Genomic DNA, 20,314 nt, shown 5'->3' on the forward strand with positions numbered 1-20,314 from the left:
AAAAAAAAAAAAAAAAAAAAAAAAAGTAGTTGTTTTAAACTGTTCACTTTTGGAGTGGTTTATAAGACAACAATGTTTTAGTGATTTGTACCTAAAAGTAGGGTGCTACCATAACATAAACCTAAAATACACGGCATTAGCTTTAGAAGCCAGGAGTGGGTGGAGGCTGGAAAAATGGCAGGAGTCTGTTATAAAACCAGGAAAAATGACAAGCTATTAGTTAAGTCAGAAATCAATGAGGTAGTTGTTCTTGAAAATGAAAAACTTACATCACATGGAATGTATTCTTTGACTACAATGTAATTAAACTAGGATCAGTATCAATAAAGAAACAACTTGAAAATTCAAAAACGTTTGTAAACTAAAAAATTATAAATAACCCATAGGTCAAAAAAGAAATCATAAAAAATTCTGAACTGAATAACAAAAATGCCACATAATGAAATGTACAAGCAACTGTTAAAAACAGATTTAAAGAAAAATGTATACATTTTAATGTTTATATTAGAAAAGAAAGGCTAAATTAGGAAGCAGCTCTACCACAAGAAGTTAAAACTATGATACAAAAAAAATCCCAAGGAAATACAAAGAAATTTTCAAAATAACAGAAATTAGGTAATTTAAAAAGTCTGATAGAAAAGCTCAACAAAGCCAAAAGATAAAACAGAATCCTGTCAAGATTGATCAAATTTAAAAAAGAGAGAAGTTGTAAAACAATGTCGAGAATAAAGAGATATAGCTACAGACGTCAGAAATTACAAAAAGAAAAATTATTGACAACTTCACACAAATAACATTACAAATTTAGATAAAATACAAAATTTGTCCAAAAATATTGAAACTGATTCATGAAGAATTTTATAACTGTTAAAGAAATTAAATGAGTTATAAAAAATCTTCCTACAAACAAAACTGGAGGCCTAGATGACTTCACCAACTCTACCAAATGTTTAAAAAAGTCTACCAAAAATAAAAAATGCTAATAAAATTTTGATATCAAACCTAACAAGAACAGAATAAGAAATTGTAGGCTATTTTTATCCATAAACATGAATGTAAACTTCCTTAATCTTTTTTTTTTTTTTAAGCCAGCGTCTTGCCCAGGATGGAATACAATGGCATGATCTCAGCTCACTTGCAACCTCCACCTCCCGAGTTCAAGTGACTCCCCTGCCTCAGCCTCCCAAGTAGCTGGGATTACAGGCACCCACCACAACACCTGGCTGAGTTTTGTATTTTTAGAAGAGGTGGGGTTTCACCACGGTGGCCAGGCTGGTCTCAAACTCCTGACCTCAAATGATCCACCCACCTCAGCCTCCCAAAGTGCTGGGATTACAGATTCAAGTGAGCCACCACGCCTGGCAACTTCCTTAATCTTATAAAGCTTATCTAGTAATACAAAAAGAGCTACACTATTCTATTCAGTGGTGAAATAATGAAACAATTTCCTTTGCATATAGCAGTCCTAGTCAGAAATAAAACAAAACTGCAATCATTTGCAGACAATTGTGTAAATATAAAATAATTAACAGAAATTACTAAAACTAATATAAGTCTAGCAAGATTACTGAATAAAAATTGTATTTCTGTCTATATATACAATAAAGTAATAAAATGAAAATAATAATATTAAAGATATTGCAGAGAGTAATAACAAAAATAAAGATGGAGGTCTTCTGAGCTCCCATAGCTCCCAATGCTGGGCACTACAATTTGGCACTAAACAGCTTCAGGACAAGGAATGTATTTTTACATTCCCAGTGCCTAGCATGCAATAGTAGGCACATAGTAAAATGTTTAATGAACGGATAAAATACTTTATAAGCCGTTAAAATTAGGTAATGCCATCCAATAAACATAAATACAATATAGCAATTAATTTATTATTATTGGAAGTTAGTGACATATGAGCTAAGAAAATCACTTTAAAAAATCCCCCAAATACAAAAGTGGCACAAGTTTGCAAATATAGTATCCAAAGAAACATTTCCCACAGTTAAGCAAGTAAGAACCAAGTAATTCAAGAAATCACACACAATACCGTCTGCATACTGTGCAACTGATTTCCATATAAAGGAAATGTATAGCTCAATCCATTTCATTAACAAAGGATTCACTGTCCCGATAATAAAAACGTCATCTCAAGTAGGGCAACTTAAAACTTAATAGTTCTTTAATGTAATTTGCATTACCTTCTTGTTGTTTTCTGAAGTAGGGCTGAGAATGGTCAGTTCTGGTCTACTTGGTTTAGGCTTTGGAGATTCACAAGAATTAATGAAACTCATGATAAAAGGTTCCAAATGCTGACCTTTCTGTGGTGATAATTTTAAGAAAATAACAAATAAGGATGATTTTTAGTAAATAATCCATTAAAATTCATCAATATTTAAATGTTTATGTTTATCATGTTATAGAACACATAAATCAGTTATTCACCTCTTTCATTAGTTTTCCAGGAACAGACTTTATAATTTTCCCTGCAATTGAAAGTAAAACGTTATTTTAGGAAGACAGTACTCTTCATAATTGCTCATATGAATACTTCACCAGGTAATTTTAAATACGACATAGCCAAGTTAAAACTGTAAAAAGTATTTATGATTGACCATTTCATACTCCACAGAAATTTTTAATAAATATGGTATTCTGAAATATTTATAGATATAATAGTTGAAATTTATTTTAAAATAATACAGTGAGACAGGTGGTGGGAGAAGAGACAGAACAAGTCAAGTGTTGATAAGTCGAGTGAGAAGTTTATTATACAATTTTGTCTAATTTGTGTTGATTTGAAAATTTCTGTAGAAAACGTTTTCAAAAGATTTTCGGTAACAGTGAATATATAATGGTATCTAAAGATGTGCAAAGGCCAGTCAAAAAACAAGTTTTAAGAACTGCCTCGGTTTTTTGAACGAAGGTCGCCGATTAGGAGCAGCTCAGGATTGCAGCTCCCAGCTAAAGCATGGAGGATGAGTGCACGCTGCATTTCCAGACGAATTTTTATTGCCCACAGACCAGAAGATTCCCAGGAGGAGGAGCCCCACGGGTCGCCAGCACAGCTGTTTTGGCAGGCGCAGCTGTTTTCGCCCAGTGGCGCCACTGTTTTGACCGGTGTGGTTGTTTTGCCAGCGCCCCAGCACAGCGGTTCTCCATACAAAATACATGGGTCCAGGTGCCATTTTAGCTGGTGACTGGAGCTCTGGAAAGGCAGACTCGCCCATTCATCTGATTAAAAAGGGGACTGAAACAGGAAGCCAGGCCAGCAGATTCCCGTGCCATGAATCTCAGCGCGACTGTTTCAGCTGGCGCAGTGGGTCACTGCATGGGAAATCACACAGATCCCAGCGACTTTTCAACAGGTGACTGGAACACCTGGGAGACAGTCAACCATTAAACTTAAAAAAAAAAAAAAAAAAAAAAAAAAAAAAAAAAAAAAAAAAAAGAGGGCTCTGAGGCAGGGAGCCAGGTGATCAGGCTCGGCAGTCCCACCCCCACAAAAAAACAGCAATCGGAAACGCTCTGGATTGAGAGTTTCACAACAAACACAGCTGAACCCAGGATGGTCCAGCACTGTGGGGGAGGGGCATCTGCTATTACCAAGGCAGTCCACCACTACGTAAGTAGTTTGCCATTGCTGAGGCAGCCCGCCATTGCCGAGGCAGCCCACGATTACAGAGAGAGTCCGCCATTATAGAGGTGGGCCACCATTGCCGAGGCAGTTCTAACTACACCCGTATAAACAGGACTGCAGGGAAGTTCACACGGCAGCTGGGCAGAGCCCACAGCAGCTCAGCAAAGCCTCTGCAGGCAGACAGTGACTAGGCTGCCTCCTCACTGGGCAGGGCAGCCCTGAAAAAAGGCACCACCACAACAGAAACCCAGAAATAAAGCCCTAACTTCCCGGGACAAAGCACCTGGAAAAAAAAAAAAGTGGGGTCTATGAGTTCTGCTGCAGCAGACTTAAATGTACCTGCCTAGCAGCTCTGAATGAACAACGGAGCTCACAGCTCAGCACTTGAGCTCCTATAAAGGACAGGCTGTCTCCTCAAGCAGCCCCCTGACCCCTGTATATCCAAAGAGTCACCTCAAAAAGACAGCTCAGAACGACATCTGGCGGGTATACTTCTGGGACAAAGATAGCAGCAGAAGAAACTGGCAGCAATGCTTACTGTTCTGCAACCGCTGCAGGTGATCCCCAGGCAAGCAGGGCCTGGAGTGGACCACAGCAGTCCTACAGCAGAGGGGCCAGACTGTTAGAAGGAAAACTAAGAAACAGACAGAAATAACTTAATCATCAACAAACGGGACATCCACTCAGAGACTCAATCTGAAAGTCAACAACTACAAAGATGACAGGTGGATAAATCCACAAAGATGGGAAGAAACTAGTGCAAAAAGGATGAAAGCACCCGAAACCAGAACGCCTCTCCTCCTACAAGGGATCACAACTCCTCACCAGCAAGGGAACAAGGCTGGATGGAGAATGAGTGTGACGAATTGAAAGAATCAGGCTTCAGAAGATGGGTAATAAGAAACTTCTGAGCTAAAAGAACATGTTCTAACCCAATGCAAAGAAATTAAGAATCTTGAAACAAGATTTGACGAAATGCTAACGAGAATGAACAACTTAGAGAGGAATGAATATAAGTGAATTGATGGAGCTGAAAAACACAAGATGAGAACTTCACAAAGCATGCACAAGTTTCAACAGCCAAATTGATCAAGCAGGAGAAAGGATATCAGAAGTGGAAGATCAACTCAATAAAAAAAAACAAGAAGGCAAGATTAGAGAAAAAATGGGTAAAAAGGAATGAACAAAGACTCCAAGAAATACGGGACTATGTGAAAAGACCTAATCTATGTTTGATAGGTGTACCTGAATGTGATGGAGAATGAATCCCAGCTGGAAAATACTCTTCAGGATATTATCCAGGAAAGCTTCCCCAACCTAGCAAGGCAGGCGAATATTCAAGTCCAGGAAATACAGAGAACACCACAAAGATATTCCTCAAGAAGAGCAACCCCAAGGCACATAATCGTCAGATTCACCAGGGTTGAAATGAAGGAGAAAATGCTAAGGGCAGCCAGAGGGAAAGGTCGGGTTACCCACAAAGGGAAGCCCATCAGACTCACAGCAGATCTCTCAGCAGAAACCCTACAAGCCAGAAGAGAGTGGGGGCCAATGTTCAACATCCTTAAAGAAAAGAAATTTCAATCCAGAATTTCATATCCAGCCAAACTAAGCTTCTTAAGTGAAGGAAAAATAAAATCCTTTGCAAACAAGCAAGTACTCAGGTTTCATCACCACCAGGCCTGCTTTACAAGAGCTCCTGAAAGAGGCACTAAACATAGAAAGGAACAACCAGTATTAGCCACTCCAAAAACATACTAAATGGTAAAGAGCATCAACACAATGAAGAAACTGCATCAACTAACAGGCAAAAAAGCCAGCTAGCATCAAAATGGCAGTATCAAATTCACACATAACAATATTAACCCTAAATGTAAATGGGCTAAATGCCCCAATCAAAAGACACAGACTTGCAAATTGGATAAAAAGCCAAAACCGATCGGTGAGCTGTATCTAGGAAACCCATCTCACATGAAAGGATACACAAAGGCTCAAAATAAAGGGATGGAGGAAGATTTACCAAGCAAATGGAGAGCAAAAAAAGCAGGAGTTACAATTCTTTTCTCTGATAAACTAGACTTTAAACCAACAAAGATCAAAATAGACAAAGACACTACATAATGGTAAAAGGATCAATGCAACAAGAAGAGTTAATGATCCTAAATATATACGCACCCAATACAGGAGCACCCAGATACATAACGCAAGTTCTTAATGAGTTACAAAGAGACTTAGACTCCCACACAGTAATAGTGGGAGACTTTAACACCCCATTGTCTATATTAGACAGATCAATGAGACAGAATATTAACAAGGATATCCAGGACTTGAACTCAGACCTGGGTCAAGCAAAGCTAATAGACATTTACAGAACTCCCCACCTAAAATCCACAGAATATACATTCTTCTCAGCACCACATCGCACCGACTCTAAAACTGACCACATGATTGGAAGTAAATCACGCCTCAGCAAATGCAAAAGAATGGAAATCATAACAAACAGTCTCTTAGACCACAGTGCGATCAAGTTAGAATTCAGAACTGAGAAACTAACTCAGAATCACACAGCTTCATGGAAAATGAACAACTGGCTCTTGAATGTTGACTGGATAAACAGTGAAATGAAGGCAGAAATAAAGATGTTCTTCGAAACCAATGAGAATGAAGACACAACATACCAGAATCTCTGGGACACATTTAAAGCAGTCTCTAGAGGAAAATATATAGCAATAAATGCCCACATGAGAAGCAAGGAGAGATCTAAAATTGACACCCTATCATCAAAATTGAAAGATCTAGAGGAGTAAGATCAAAAAAACTCAAAACCTAGCAGATGACAATTAATAACTAAGATCAGAGCAGAACTGAAGGAGATAGACACAAAAAACCTTCAAAAAATCAATAAATCCAGGAGATGGTTTTTCGAAAAGATCAACAAAATAGACCACTAGCCAGATTAATAAAAAAGAAAAGAAAGAGGCATCAAATAGATGCAATCAAAAATGATAAAGGGGATATTACCACAGATTCCACAGAAATACGAACCATCATCAGAGATTATTACAAACAACTCTATGCACATAAACTAGTAAACCTGGCAGAAATGGATAAATTCCTGGACACTTGCATCCTCCCAAGCCTAAACCAGGAAGAAGTCGAAACCCTGAATAGACCAATAACAAGGTCTGAAGTTGAGGCAGTAATTAAGAGCCTACTACCCCAAAAAAGCCCAGGTCCAGATGGGCTCACAGCTGAGTTCTACCATATATACAAAGAGGAACTGGTACCATTCCTTCTGAAACTATTCCAAATAATCCAAAAAGAGGGAATCCTTCCCAAATCATTTTATGAGACCAACATCATCCTGATACCAAAACCCAGCAGAGACTCAGCAAGAAAAGAAAACTTCAGGCCAATATCCATGATGAACATAGATGCAAAAGTCTTCAATAAAATACTGGCAAACCAATGGCAACAGCACATCAAAAAGCTTATCCACCATGATCAAGTAGGATTCATCCTGGGAATGCAAGGCTGGTTCAACATATGCAAGTCTATAAACGTAATTCACCACATAAACAGAACCAAAGACAAAAACCACATGATTATCTCAATTGATGCAGAGAAGGCCTTTGACAAAATTCAACAGCACTTTATGCTAAAAACTCTCAGTAAACTAGGTATTGACAGAACGTATCTCAAAATAATAAAAGCTATTCACAACAAACCAACAGCCAATATCATATTGAACGGGCAAAACCTGGAAGCATTCCCTTTGAAATCTGGCACTAGACAAGGATTCCCTCTCTCACCACTCATATCCAATAAATTATTGGAAGTTCTAGCCAGAGTAATCAGGCAAGAAAAAGAAATAAAGGGTATTTAAATAGAAAAGGAGGAAGTCAAATGGTCTCTATGCAGATGACATGATTGTGTATCTAGAAGACCCCATTGTCTCAGCCAAAAATCTCCTGAAACTGATAAGCAACTTCAGCAAAGTCTCAGGATACAAAATCAATGTGCGAAAATCATAAGCATTCCTATACACCAATAACAGACTTAAAATGAGCCAAATCAAGAATGAACTGCCAGTCACAATTGCTACAAAGAGAATAAAATACCTAGGAATACAATTAACAAGGAACTTAAAGGACCTCTTCAAGGAGAACTACAAACCCCTGCTCAACGAAATAAGAGAGGACACAAACAAATGGAGAAACATTCCATGCTCATGGTTAGGAGGAATCAGTACCTTGAAAATGGCCATATTGCCCAAAGCAATTTACAGATTCAACGCTATCCCCATGAAGCTACCAATGACTTTCTTCACAGAACTGGAAAAAAGCTACCTTAAACTTCACATGGAACCAAAAGAGAGCCCGCATAGCCAAGTCAATTCTAAGCAAAAAGAACAAAGTGGGAAGCAACACACTATGGGACGTCAAACTATACTACAAGGCTACAGTAATCAAAACAGCATGCTACTGGTACCAAAACAGAGATATACACCAATGGAACAGAAAAGAGGTCTCAGAGGCAACACAACACATCTACCACCATCCGATCTTTGACAAACCTGGCAAAAACAAGCAATGGGGAAAGGAGTCCCTGTTTAATACTGGGAAAACTGACTAGCCATGTGCCGAAAGCAGAAATTGGATCCCTTCCTGACACCTTACACTAAAATTAACTCCAGATGGATTAAACACTTAAACGTAAGACCTAACACCATAAAAACCCTAGAAGAAAATCTAGCCAACACCATTCAGGACATAGGCATAGGCAAGGATTTCATGACCAAAACACCAAAAGCCTTGGCAACAAAAGCCAAAATAGACAAACGGGACCTAATCAAACTCCACAGCTTCTGCGCAGCAAAAGAAACAGTCATTAGAGTGAATCGGCAACCAACGGAATGGGAAAAAATTTTTGCAGTTTACCCATCTGACAAAGGGCTGATATCCAGAATTTACAAAGAANCACCACCTTGTAATTCTGATTTCCGTCCTCCCTGAATCACTCTGGTAGAGATCATCAGCACCCATTAGAAGCCAAATCCAAAGGATGTTTTTGGGGCATATGGCGTTTAGGAGACTCCTTCTTTGCCTTTGTGACACTATCCACTCCTAGTTGTCCTGCTTAATCTCTTCCATGAATCAAGTGTTTCCAAAAAATATTTTTCAGCAACATTAAGAATATGGAACTTGGCTGGGTGCAGTGGCTCATGCCTGTAATCCCAACACTTTGGGAGGCTCAGGCGGGCGAATCATGAGGTCAGGAGTTCAAGATTAAACTGGCCAACATGGCGAAACCCTGTCTCTACTAAAAAACACAAAAATTAGCTTGGCATGGTGGCTCATGCCTGTAATCCCAGCTACTTGGGAGGCTGAGGCAGGAGAATTGCTTTAACTGGGACCCGGGAGACGGAGGTTGCTATGAGCCGACATCATGCCACTGCACTCCAGCCTGGGCTTGAGTGAGACTCCAACTCAAACAAAAACAAAAACAAAAAAAGAATATGGAACATTACAAAAAGGAGGATGTGGGAGAATACTGTTGGGGAGGAAATGTCTTTTGGGCTGGGATCTGGATCTAGCACTTTGTTTTATTTTATTTTATTTTTTGTGAGACAGGAGGGTCTCACTCTGTTGCCCAGGCTGGAGTGCAGTGGTCCAATCTTGGTTCATTGCAGCCTTGACCTCCTGGGCCCAAATGATCCTTCAACCTTGGCCTCCAAGTAGTCGGACTGCAGGAATGCACTACCGTGCCCAGCCAATTTTTTGTAAACTTTTTTGTAAAGATAAGATCTCACTATGTTGCTTAGGCTGGTCTCAAACTCCTGGGCTTAAGTAATCCTCCTGTCTTGGCCTCCCAAAATGTTGGGGTTACAGGTGTGAGCTACCGTGCCTGGCCTGAATCTAGCATTTTCTATGAGGAAAATGAGAACGCCAGGGGAAATTTGGCATTATTTCTTAAAACCCGTGCAAATCAAATTCAGAAAACCAGTGTTAGGTCTTAGGATTTTGTCCTAGATGGCAAGGGAACCATGGGCCCCGAGTATGGTTTCTGCCGATTTAAGAAAACCCATCAATTCCTAGGTCTGCTTTGAGTCTGGTGAGCTTACCGTAAGCTAGGGCAGATCTAGGGCACCCAGTGTATATGTTCCTGTGAGAGCCTTACTCTTGCCTGTCCTGTGATCCTGAAAACGGCCGGCTTCCTGGAAGATCGGTGGACAGCTGTGTGCAGCCCAGAGTGGAACAGCTCAGCAATGATAACTTTTTACTCCTTTCTGCTTTGAGTTTTCTTTTATTAGTTTCCCACCCCTGATTTTTCCATACAAAGGTAAAGCATGCTTGATATAGAAAACTTGGAAAATACTGAAAGAGAATGGAGAATAAAATAAATTTTATCACTCTTTATAACATTACTCAGATATACACACCACTAAACCTGTATGTTTTCTTCCAGTCTTCTTGCTTTTGCAAGCACTCATATATATGTTTTTATAAGTAAAATTTGGATCCAACTGTACATGGTGTTGTTTATTCCTTTTTTTTTGTTTCTTGGTAATAATATTTATTGCCATAAAAATTCTTATCAACATGATTTTTTTTAACAGTTGCCTAGTATTCTCTAGCACTGAGATATTCATAATTTATTTAACTAGGTCTCTGTTGTTTAACATTTGGGCTGTTTCCAATTTGTACTCTTATAAATAATGCTACGTTTACTAACCTTGAGCAGAATTGCTGCTGATTTCTTTAGGACATGCTTTTAGATGCTGAACATTGTTGGGTTTCTGGGTGGGAACAGCACTCTTGTGATTGTTTGGCCTTTAGCTAAACCAGCCTCTGTGAAGCAGGGAGGCTCAGGGGCCAAGGGAATTTGCCTGCTCCTGTTTGCATCTACTTTTGAGCTTTTAGACTGCATGCTGAATTTCAGAAGGAGGCATCAAAGCATTGCTCCAGGAATCTGTAAATGGAAAGTCCTGCCACGGGTGAAATTGAGCACATATGCTTCAGAATAATTCCCTATGTGGTAGAGACTGGTTTTGAATTTTCTCTGTTCTCGGCATGCTTTGGAGAAGTCCTGAATTATTTCAAAGAACAACAGTGCAACACCTACAATTTGTCATTGTGCTTACTTCTGGAGATTCAAAAGTAAATAAGCTCTCAAGGGGCTCACTTGCAGTGTAGAAGACAGAGAAGTGACTTATTGTGGGTGAGAAGTCCCCTGGGAATATGGAAAGGTGAGCCTCCAGTTCTTGGGGCTAAGTAGGCAGCAGAGGGCAAGAACACCTGTGCTTCAGAGGTGAAGTCTGAGCTGAATCTTGGAGAACAAGAAATATTTCTTTTGCAGAGAGGGAAAATTGTTCCAGGGAAAGGGAATAGTATGTGCAAAACTGTGGACTTGTGGTGGTGACATGACACGTCAAGGGAACAATGAATACACTCTCATGGCAGGTAGGTAGCATGTAGGTGGAATGCCCCTATCTCTGTGACATACCGGGTGATGGGGCTGCAAAACCAGTTACCCTTTCATTCCTGGGGCTCGAGCCCAGTTGTCCATTTATCTCAGTGTGTCATATGAAGAAGTTCAGGTAACACTGATTTGATTCATAGAAGAACAATGGGAGCTGAGCTGGAAAGTTGGACGGGGTGCACATTGTGAAGGGCTGTGTGGGCCGCACCAAGAGAAGTTTGGATTCCTTTGTCAGCTGTTTAGAGACAGCTAGTCTCTCTATGAAACACTACAGTGCAGTTATTAAATGGAAGATGGCCGAGTGCGGGGGCTCATGCCTGTAATCCCAGCACTTTGTGGCAGGGGCTGAGGTGGGTGGATCACCTGAGATCAGGAGTTCAAGACCAGCCTGACCAACATAGTGAAACCTTGTCTCTACTAAAAATACAAAAATTAACGGGGCATGGCAGCAGGTGCCTGTAATCCCAGCTACTCGGGAGGCTGAGGCAGGAGAATCACTTAAACCCGAGAGGTGGAGGTTGCAGTGAGCCAAGATTGTGCCACTGCACTCCAGCCTGGGCAACAAGAGTGAAATTCCCATCTCAAAAAAAAAAAAAAAAAAGATATGGGTTCTCAACTTGCTTAAAAACATACAACCTGGTGTTCTTTTACACTATCCCAATAATTTCATAACACGTGTTTTTACCCCTAAATAAAAATGTGATGCTGTTAGCTCTGTATACTGACCTGTTTCACACCTCTTTGGGGAAAATATTGCAATGTTGGAACTATACAGTGGAAACTTGCAGTTGTGAAGTCTGTTTTGAGTTAGCAAAAGGTGACAGTCTAAGGAAGAATGATTTGAAAAGTGCTAATAGTAAAACATCAGTTATTTTGGTATCTACAAAAGTCTGTGCTATTTACTGTGACTGGTGTGAAAAGAATCAGTAAATGGGAAAATTGTGTTTTGGCCAACATAATTAAAAGTCCATATATCACCAGCCTGTTGTATTTTCTTTCTCCAGCATTTCTTATTAAATATCACTTTGTATCTAAGATCTAAGAATTCTTCACCAGTGCAGTTAAGAGTAAGATAAAAATGTTGAGATTCCCAAGGGGATATTAGACAGCAGGGTATTTGTTTTAAATTATTTGTTTTTCATTTGTTTATTTTGGCATGTGTTGTAAATCTAGACCACAGAAATAAGCAGAAAAGAAGAAAGTGTGTATGTTGTATTATAGAAATAGTTTCATTGATAAACTCTACATACTAATATCTAATGTATTTGGATTGTCTGAATGTGTTTGGGTTTTAGGAAATTATACAAGCCTCTGTATATGTGTATGCATTTTCTTTAAGGTCTAAATATATTACAGTGATATCTCTCTATTTCAAATGTAAATTCTTTTTTTGGTAAGTTGTCATTTTGCAAGTTTGGTTGTTACTACAAAGAGGTATTTTATTTTCTCTCTGTTCTTAGCTAATTCATTTCAAGACGAGGGAAATGTGGAGTTCACATGAGTAGCTGAGCGGTCAGAATGTTTCCATTCCAGCCATGATAGGGTATTGAAAATTTCTGCTTCCTGGGTCCTCTTACCCCACATCTGTCTGAGCAATGGTATACGCGAGTCAAAGACACTCAGGAATGCTGTGTTAAAATTTAGAGGTGTTACTATGTTGGTCAACTTTTTAACCCCCCAATATAGCTTATGTAAAGGTGAGTAATATACTCCGCGGTCTGTCACCTCGCTGTGTCCATCAATCTGTCTGTGGCTAACAAAAGGGGAGCGCAGCAGACCGTGGAAAACAAGACAGGTGTTCAGTAGGAAAATCAGAGACAGATGCCCTTCGCACTCTTGCATCGAAGGCTTTAGAGAGTGGCACATGGGGCCAAAAGTGATTTGTGAGGGTGTGAATAGATTTTCCAGATGCCACATTTCAGAGACTCTCAGACGAAGCTTCTGCTCCTTAATCTCTCCCTTGCTACTCCTTGCCTCCTTTCTCTTCATGTCAGTGTATTTCTGGCAATTCAGGCTCTTGGTGAGAAGTAGATTTCTTTTACTTTTTAAAAACACACTTGCTGGAAGTCATTGACCTGACAAAATTTGTCTGCACTCAATGCATTGATATTTCTGTAGGTCTTCAATACGAGCCCATTTTTATACTCCACCTTTAGTGGTTTCATCGTTAAAGCTGTCAACACAAACACAGAAGACTGAATCTCCAGGAAAAATACCTTAAAAATGTCATTCTGAGAGTCGAAAGAGTCAACTGAGAAAGGCTAGGACATGGAAAAGCCTTGTATCTGTTAAGTCTACTTATTTTCTTGCTACTGGCTTTCTTTAACTGCTAGAAAATTTCAATTTTTACAGGATAGTATTCGCACAACTATGAATAATTGATGTGTAGCTACTTATAAGGTTAATGAAGAGTTTTCACTGGCACTGAGGGGCTACTGTTGTCTGAATAGGTTGGTTTAGCACCATAAGTCACTGATACGCTTTTAACTTTCTGTCATCTGGAGATCAGTATAGAAGCTTGTGAGTTCAGTTTCTCACAAGGTTAAATAGAACTGCCATATGGCCAGGCAATCCCATTCCTAGGTATTGTGTTCCCAGCTGAAATGAAAACGTGACTGTACAAAAAGTTGTACACAAATGTTCATAGCAGCATTGTTCATAATAGCCTAAAGTTGGAAACAATACAATGTCCAGTAACTGATGAATGGAGAAATAAAGTTTGGTATTTCCAAGCAGTGGAATATTACTTGGCCATAGAAAGGAATGAAGTACTGATATTGGCTACTAGATAGGGAAAATGTGGCACATATACACCATGGAATATTATGCAGCCATCAAAAACGATGAGTTTCGGTCCTTTGTAGGGACATGGATGAACCTGGAAACCATCATTCTCAGCAAACTGACATAAGAACAGAAAATCAAACACCAAATGTTCTCACTCATAGATGGGTGTTGAACAATAAGAAGATCACATGGACACGGGGAGGGGAGCATCACACACTGGGGTCTGTTGGGGGGAAATAGAGGAGGAACAGCAGGGGGTGGGAAGTTGGGGAGATATAGCATGGGGAGAAATGCCAGATATAGGTGATGGGGAGGAAGGCAGCAAATCACACTGCCATGTTTGTGTACCTATGCAACAATCTTGCATGTTCTTCACATGTACCCCAAAACCTAAAATGCAATAAAATTTAAAAAAATAAAAAAAGAATTGCCTCAATATTTAAAACTATTTCAGTAGTTTATATTCGAAATTTTAGATTAAGAACTTCTAGCCTAAATCGTATGTTTGCTAAAATTAATTCTTGAGCTCCACGTTCCCTTACTGTACAACATCAAACATCTTGAGATTTTCTCCAGCATTTAGAAATGACCACTAAAATATAATCAAAATTAATAAATATAACTTAAACCGCTTTCCAAACGACTCAGAAAAAAAAGTACATTTATGGCAATAGAGGGTGATATTAATAATAAAAAATAAAAATACTGTTTTTGACAGGCAAACCACCCAGCCTTCCTACTTCCCTATTTCTGGTATTTTTGCTTCCCATAACACCGCCTCCTTAGAATGTTCCCAAGTTTCTTAAATTATATGGCTTTATCCTATGCTTTTTTGTCTTCTATGTGTTCTTACTGAGCCAAATTATTTGCTCAAATCTGATTTCAAATAAAATTCAAATCTCTAATCCCTGCCTGTCTCCTGGCCTATCCTGCCTTATAAAATTTGTTCAACTGGATTCTACAAGTAAGTTCAAAACTGCTTTTAATGTATCATATATCCCAATAAGTAACAGCATTCATCCAGTTATTTCAACAGAAACTTGGATCATCCTTGATCATTTCTTCTTCAACCAAACCTAGTCAGTAACCAGGAATACCCAATCTCCTAAACACCATATATAATCAAATATTTTTTCCTCACGTTTTCCCCTAATAAAAAGATACACACACACTAAATATTTTGGCTCAAAAAAAGGTATTAATTTGGGGGGTGGGGGTATAGACTGAAGCCAAATGTTCCACTTGCATTATTTAATCCAATGATTTAGTTCCACATACATTATTTTGGATTACATCATATAAAACATATTTAGAGGCTAGGTAGGGTGGCTTCATGCTTGTAAACCCAGCAATCTGGGAAACCAAGGTGGGAGGATCAGTTGAGGAGAGGAGTTCAAGACCAGCTTGGCAACATAGCAAGATCCCATCTCTACAAATATTTAAAAATTAGCTGGTGTGTACCAGTAGTCTTAGCTACTTTGGGAGGCTGAGGCAGGAAGGATCACCTGAGCCAGGATTTGAGGCTGCAGTGAACTATAATTGTGCCACTGCACTCCATCCTGGGCAATAGCATGAGACTCTGTCTTTAAAAACCATAATGAATAAAAAATAAAATATATTTAGAAATATTGCTTTTATCCTTTATTATTATTATTATTAGAGATGGAGTCTCACTCTGTCACCCAGGCTGGAGTGCAGTGGCATGATCTCAACTCCCTCCACTTTCCAGCTTCAAGTGATTCTCCATCCCGCCTAGGCCACTCAATAGCTGGGACTGCAGGTGCATGCCATGATGCCCAGCTAATTTTCATATTTTTAGTAGAAATAAGGCTTCATCATGTTGGCCAGGCTGGTCTTGAACTCCTGATCTCAAGTGATTCACCCACCTCAGCCTACTGAGGTTATAGGTGTGAGCCACTGCACCTAGCCAATGCTATGTTTTTTTTTTTTTTTGAGACAGAGTTTCGCTCTTGTTACCCAGGCTGGAGTGCAGTGGTGCAATAGCAGCTCACTGCAGTCTGCCTCCCAGATTCAAGCAATTCTCCTGCCTAAGCCTCCCAAGAAGCTGGGACTACAGGTGCCCACCACCATGACCGGCTAATTTTTGTAATTTTAGTAGAGATGGGGTTTCACCATTTTGGTCAAACTCCTGATCTCAGGTGGTTCATTCGTCTTAGCCTCCCAAAGTGCTGGGACTAAAGGCATGAGCCACCACACCCACCCATTTTTTAAAAATTTATTCAAACTTTTTCAACTTATATTAGTTTGGTATATTTTGATGTTTACATAAAAAGAATCAGGCTGTAGATATTCTTTCATGTCTTGCTTCTTTCATTCAACATTTTTAAAAGTTTATCCACATTGTTGCTAGTAGCCTCATGATACAGGTATTCGATGTTATGACTTTACCACAGTTTATCTGTCCATTCAACTGCTGATGAACATTTGTGCTGTTTCCAGTTTGGGCTATACAAACAATGCTACTCTGAACCTTCTTAAACATAAACAGAGTCTCCAAAGTATATATCTGAGAGAGGAACTGCTGGGTCCCTCATTTTCATACCAAACAATTTTTCAAGTAGTTTTTCAATTTATATTCCTATCAACAGTGTATAAGAGGTCCTGTTGCTCTACATCTGCACCAATACTTAGCATTTAGTATTACCAACTTTTGAAAACTTTGGTGAATGTGGTATTTCCCAAATATGATTCTAATTTGAATTTCCCTATTAATGAAATTGGGCACCTTTCCATATATTTATTGGCCATCTGATTTCCTCTTTGGTTTCAGAGAAAGGGTCTCACTCTCTCACCCAGGCTACAGTGCAGTGGTGTGATCATATAGCTTACTGTAGCCTCAAACATCCTGGGCTCAAGTGATCCTCCTGCCTCAGCTTCTTGAACAGCCAGAGCAACACATGCACACCACAATTCCCAGCTAATTTTTTATTGTTTTTTATAGGGATAGGGTCTCACTTATGTTGCCCAGCCTGATGAAATTATTTTCTTCTGTCCATTTTTCTACTGGATTGTCTTCTAATTGATTTTGCAGTATTTGCAAATATTTTCTCCCATTGTACAGGTTAAATAGTTACAAAACATACAGGTGAAATACCCCCAAATATTTCCTCCCATTCTACAGGTTGTCTCTTCACTCTGCTGACTGTTACCTTTCCTGTGTAGAAGCTTTTTATTAGGTTGGTGTAAAAGTAAGGTTTTGCTGTTTAAAAGAAAAAAAAAAAAAGCAAAAACTGCAATTACTTTTGCACCAACCTAATAGTTTAATATAGACCCATTTGTCTTTTTTGTTTTTTTTTTTTTTTTTTTTATTTTTATCCATAATATATTTTTTTTTTTTTTTTTTTTTTTTTTTTAAGATGGGGTTTCACTATGTTGGTCAGGCTGGTCTTGAACTCCCAACCTCAGGTGATCCGCCCAACTTAGCCTCCAAAGTGCTTGGATTACAGGTGTGAGCCACCGCGCCCGGCCAGCCATAAGATTTTTGACTAAAGTCCTCCCCTCATTTTCATCTAGTAGTTTTATAGTTTGAGGTCTTACATTTAAGTCTTTAATCCACTATGAGGTTTTTTTATTATGTGATTGATAGTAGTCTAGTTTCATTCTTCTGCATAGAGACATCCAGTTTTCCCAGCACTATTTATTAAAGAGGGTATCCATTCCCCCATGTATGTTCTTGGTACCTCTGTCAAATTTAGTTGACTATAAATACATGGATTTACCTCTGCAATCTTCTAAAATCTTTACAGGTTTCTATATAGGACTCTAGTCTACTTAAGCGTGGCTACTTTTTAAGAGTTCAAATGTATACCCAATGTCCCAGTAGCATTCTTGAAAAGTTGACTCCCTCCCTATTCTGCAGAACGATGCTCACAAATCAAGTGTCCACAGATGTACAGATCTGTCTGGGGCTCTTTGTTCTGTTCCACAGATCTACCGATTAATTTAGTGTTAAAAGTCAAGACATATGATAGAGTTCTCCAACCTTGTTCTTCTTCTAAAGTGTGTTATCTACTTGATCCTATGCATGTTTATATAAATTACAGATTCAGCTTCAAGGTATACACAGACACAACCTGTTTGATCTTGATTGGGACTGTACCATAGCTTGAAATCAACTTGGGGATACATTTACATCTTTACAATATTGTGGTTTCTAAACAACGATTACGATTTCTATTTACTTGGGTCTTCTTTAATATCTCTCAATAAAAGTTTACAATGTTCTCTGTAATGGTCATGCACACACATACTCTACTAGGTTTATTCCCAGATACTGCTTCTAAGTACCTTTAGTATCATCCTTTAAACTGCTGCCAGAGTTGGATTTCTGAAACTAAAATCTTACTTGGTTTCATTGTTTAAAACATATTAATATCTCTTTCTTCCTACTTAGATGATCAAGTCTGAATTCTACACCCCTTACCATGACACATTTGACCATAACTTATTTTTCTAGTCTCACTCTATTACATGTATTCTACCTTCAAGATACTCCAAACATTACCAGCTGATTCCCTCTTTCATGCCTCTTGTACATGCCAGTCCCTCCAACTAGAATGATTTCCTTATCTGCCTCCTGTCGATTTCTATTAATCTTTCAAGATTAGACAAATGATGCCTTCCTAAGGCTTCCCGGTTTCCCTAAGAAGAACCTTTCTTTCAGCTGGATTGTCAAAGATAGGTAATATGTAAACATAGAGTTAGAGTAGAAGAGCATTTAAAGTAGAAGAAAAGAGTATAAACAAAGGCATTGGAGCAAAAGAATATAAGGGATTCAATTTTGCTAACGTATGAAAGGAAGTAGTAAGAAATAATACTGGTAAGATATACTGGTATCAAAGCACATAGTGATTTTCAGAGGGTTCCATACACAGATTTCCTAAGTTAATAAAGAGAGAGAAACGAAAGGATTTTAGATATGGTCGAACATGTACTTTAGGAAGATTAATCTTACTGTGTTATATAAGACAAACTGATAGAGGGCAGGAAGAGGACTGAAATCCTGGAGATTAGATAGGAAACTTAGTACAGTCCAAATAAGACACAATGAAAACTGAATTAAGGAAAGAGTAAAGGAGATGAAGAGGAAGCCATAAATTAGACACCAAATAGGAAAAACTTACAGAATCTGGGAACTAAAAAGATGTGTAAGGCAGGGCATGTTGGCTCACACCTGTAATCACAGCACTTTGGGAGTCTGAGGCAGGTGGATTGCTTGAACTCAGGAGTTCAAGACCAGCCTGAGCAACATGGCAAAACCGCATCTCTACTAAAAACACAAAAATTAGCCAGGCATGGTGGTGCAGACCTGTAGTCCTCAGGAGGCTGAGGTGGGAGGATTGCCTGAGCCCAAGAAGCAGAAGTTGCAGTGAGCTAAGATCACGCCACTACACTCCAGCCTGGGTGACAGAGAGAGACTCCATCTCCCAAAAAACAAAAACAACAACAAAAAAAAGATGTGTAGTGAGAGCATGGGAGAGAAAATCCAAGAGTTAATGGTAAAATTGCAAATGACTGAAATGACTGTAATACCATTAACAGAATTACATGTTGGTTCTGAAAAGATGACAGGAGATCAGGTGGTGATGTCCGACTGGATATTAGAAAAGTACAACTAAAGGTCAGACTACATTTAGAAATATTTACATATAGGTAAAAATTAAAATAATAGATTCTGTGGAGACGGGCAAGAAGAAAATTAAGGACAGAGCTTTGAAAACGCCTATATTTAGGTTTATAGAGATAAGGGATGATTGTGTAGGATGGAAATGCAATGATAGGACTGGAACAGTTAAGAGAATAGTATGCATTAATGAACCCCAAAGGCAAAGAATTTCTAAAGGAAAGAATGCTGCAGAGGAGGTCAAGAAGACTGAGGAGTGAGAAAATGTCTCCATTAACAATGAGATCACTGGCTGGACACGGTGGCTCACTCATGCCTGTAATCCCAGCACGTTGGGAGGCTGAGGAGGATGGATCACCTGAGCTCAGGGGTTCAAGACCAGCCAGGGGAAAGTGGTAAAACCCCATCTCTACTAAAATCACAAAAAAATTAGCTGGGTGTGGTTGCGGGCACCTGTAATCCCAGCTACTTGGAAGGCTGAGACAGGAGAATCGCTTGAACCCGAGAGGTTGAGGCTGCAGTGAGCCAAAAATCACACCACAGCACTCCAGCCCAGGTAACAGAGCAAAAGTCCATCACAGGAAAAAAAGAAATCTAATTACTGATAACCAGCAAGTAGAATAGTAATTAAGGAACAATTTATAAAATAGAATGGAGGATGTGAGGGGGGTTGTAAGATGATTCTTTGGAAAACTTCAGACTACCATTATTTAATCGAATCATTTTTTATATTTTTATTTTTTAATACATATACTTTTTTTTTTTTTTTT

The 20,314-nt window shown here is 38.9% G+C and overlaps 1 protein-coding gene across 4 annotated transcripts in view; it reads right to left on the reverse strand.

Annotated features, from left to right (window-relative positions):
- SNX14 (sorting nexin 14) overlaps window positions 1–20,314 on the reverse strand; it is an 84,319-nt gene that overhangs the window by 13,840 nt on the left and 50,165 nt on the right. For all 4 annotated transcript variants that reach the window (XM_017509657.2, XM_037731755.1, XM_037731754.1 and 1 more), the window contains 2 exons: window positions 2,437–2,477; window positions 2,193–2,312 (listed from right to left, as the gene is read on the reverse strand). In XM_017509657.2, the coding sequence (XP_017365146.2) occupies window positions 2,193–2,312; window positions 2,437–2,477 (161 nt within the window). The remainder of the gene's footprint in view (window positions 1–2,192; window positions 2,313–2,436; window positions 2,478–20,314) is intronic.

This window comes from Cebus imitator, unplaced genomic scaffold (genome assembly GCF_001604975.1).
Source record: "Cebus imitator isolate Cc_AM_T3 unplaced genomic scaffold, Cebus_imitator-1.0 Scaffold418, whole genome shotgun sequence".
NCBI classification, from domain to species: domain Eukaryota; kingdom Metazoa; phylum Chordata; class Mammalia; order Primates; family Cebidae; genus Cebus; species Cebus imitator.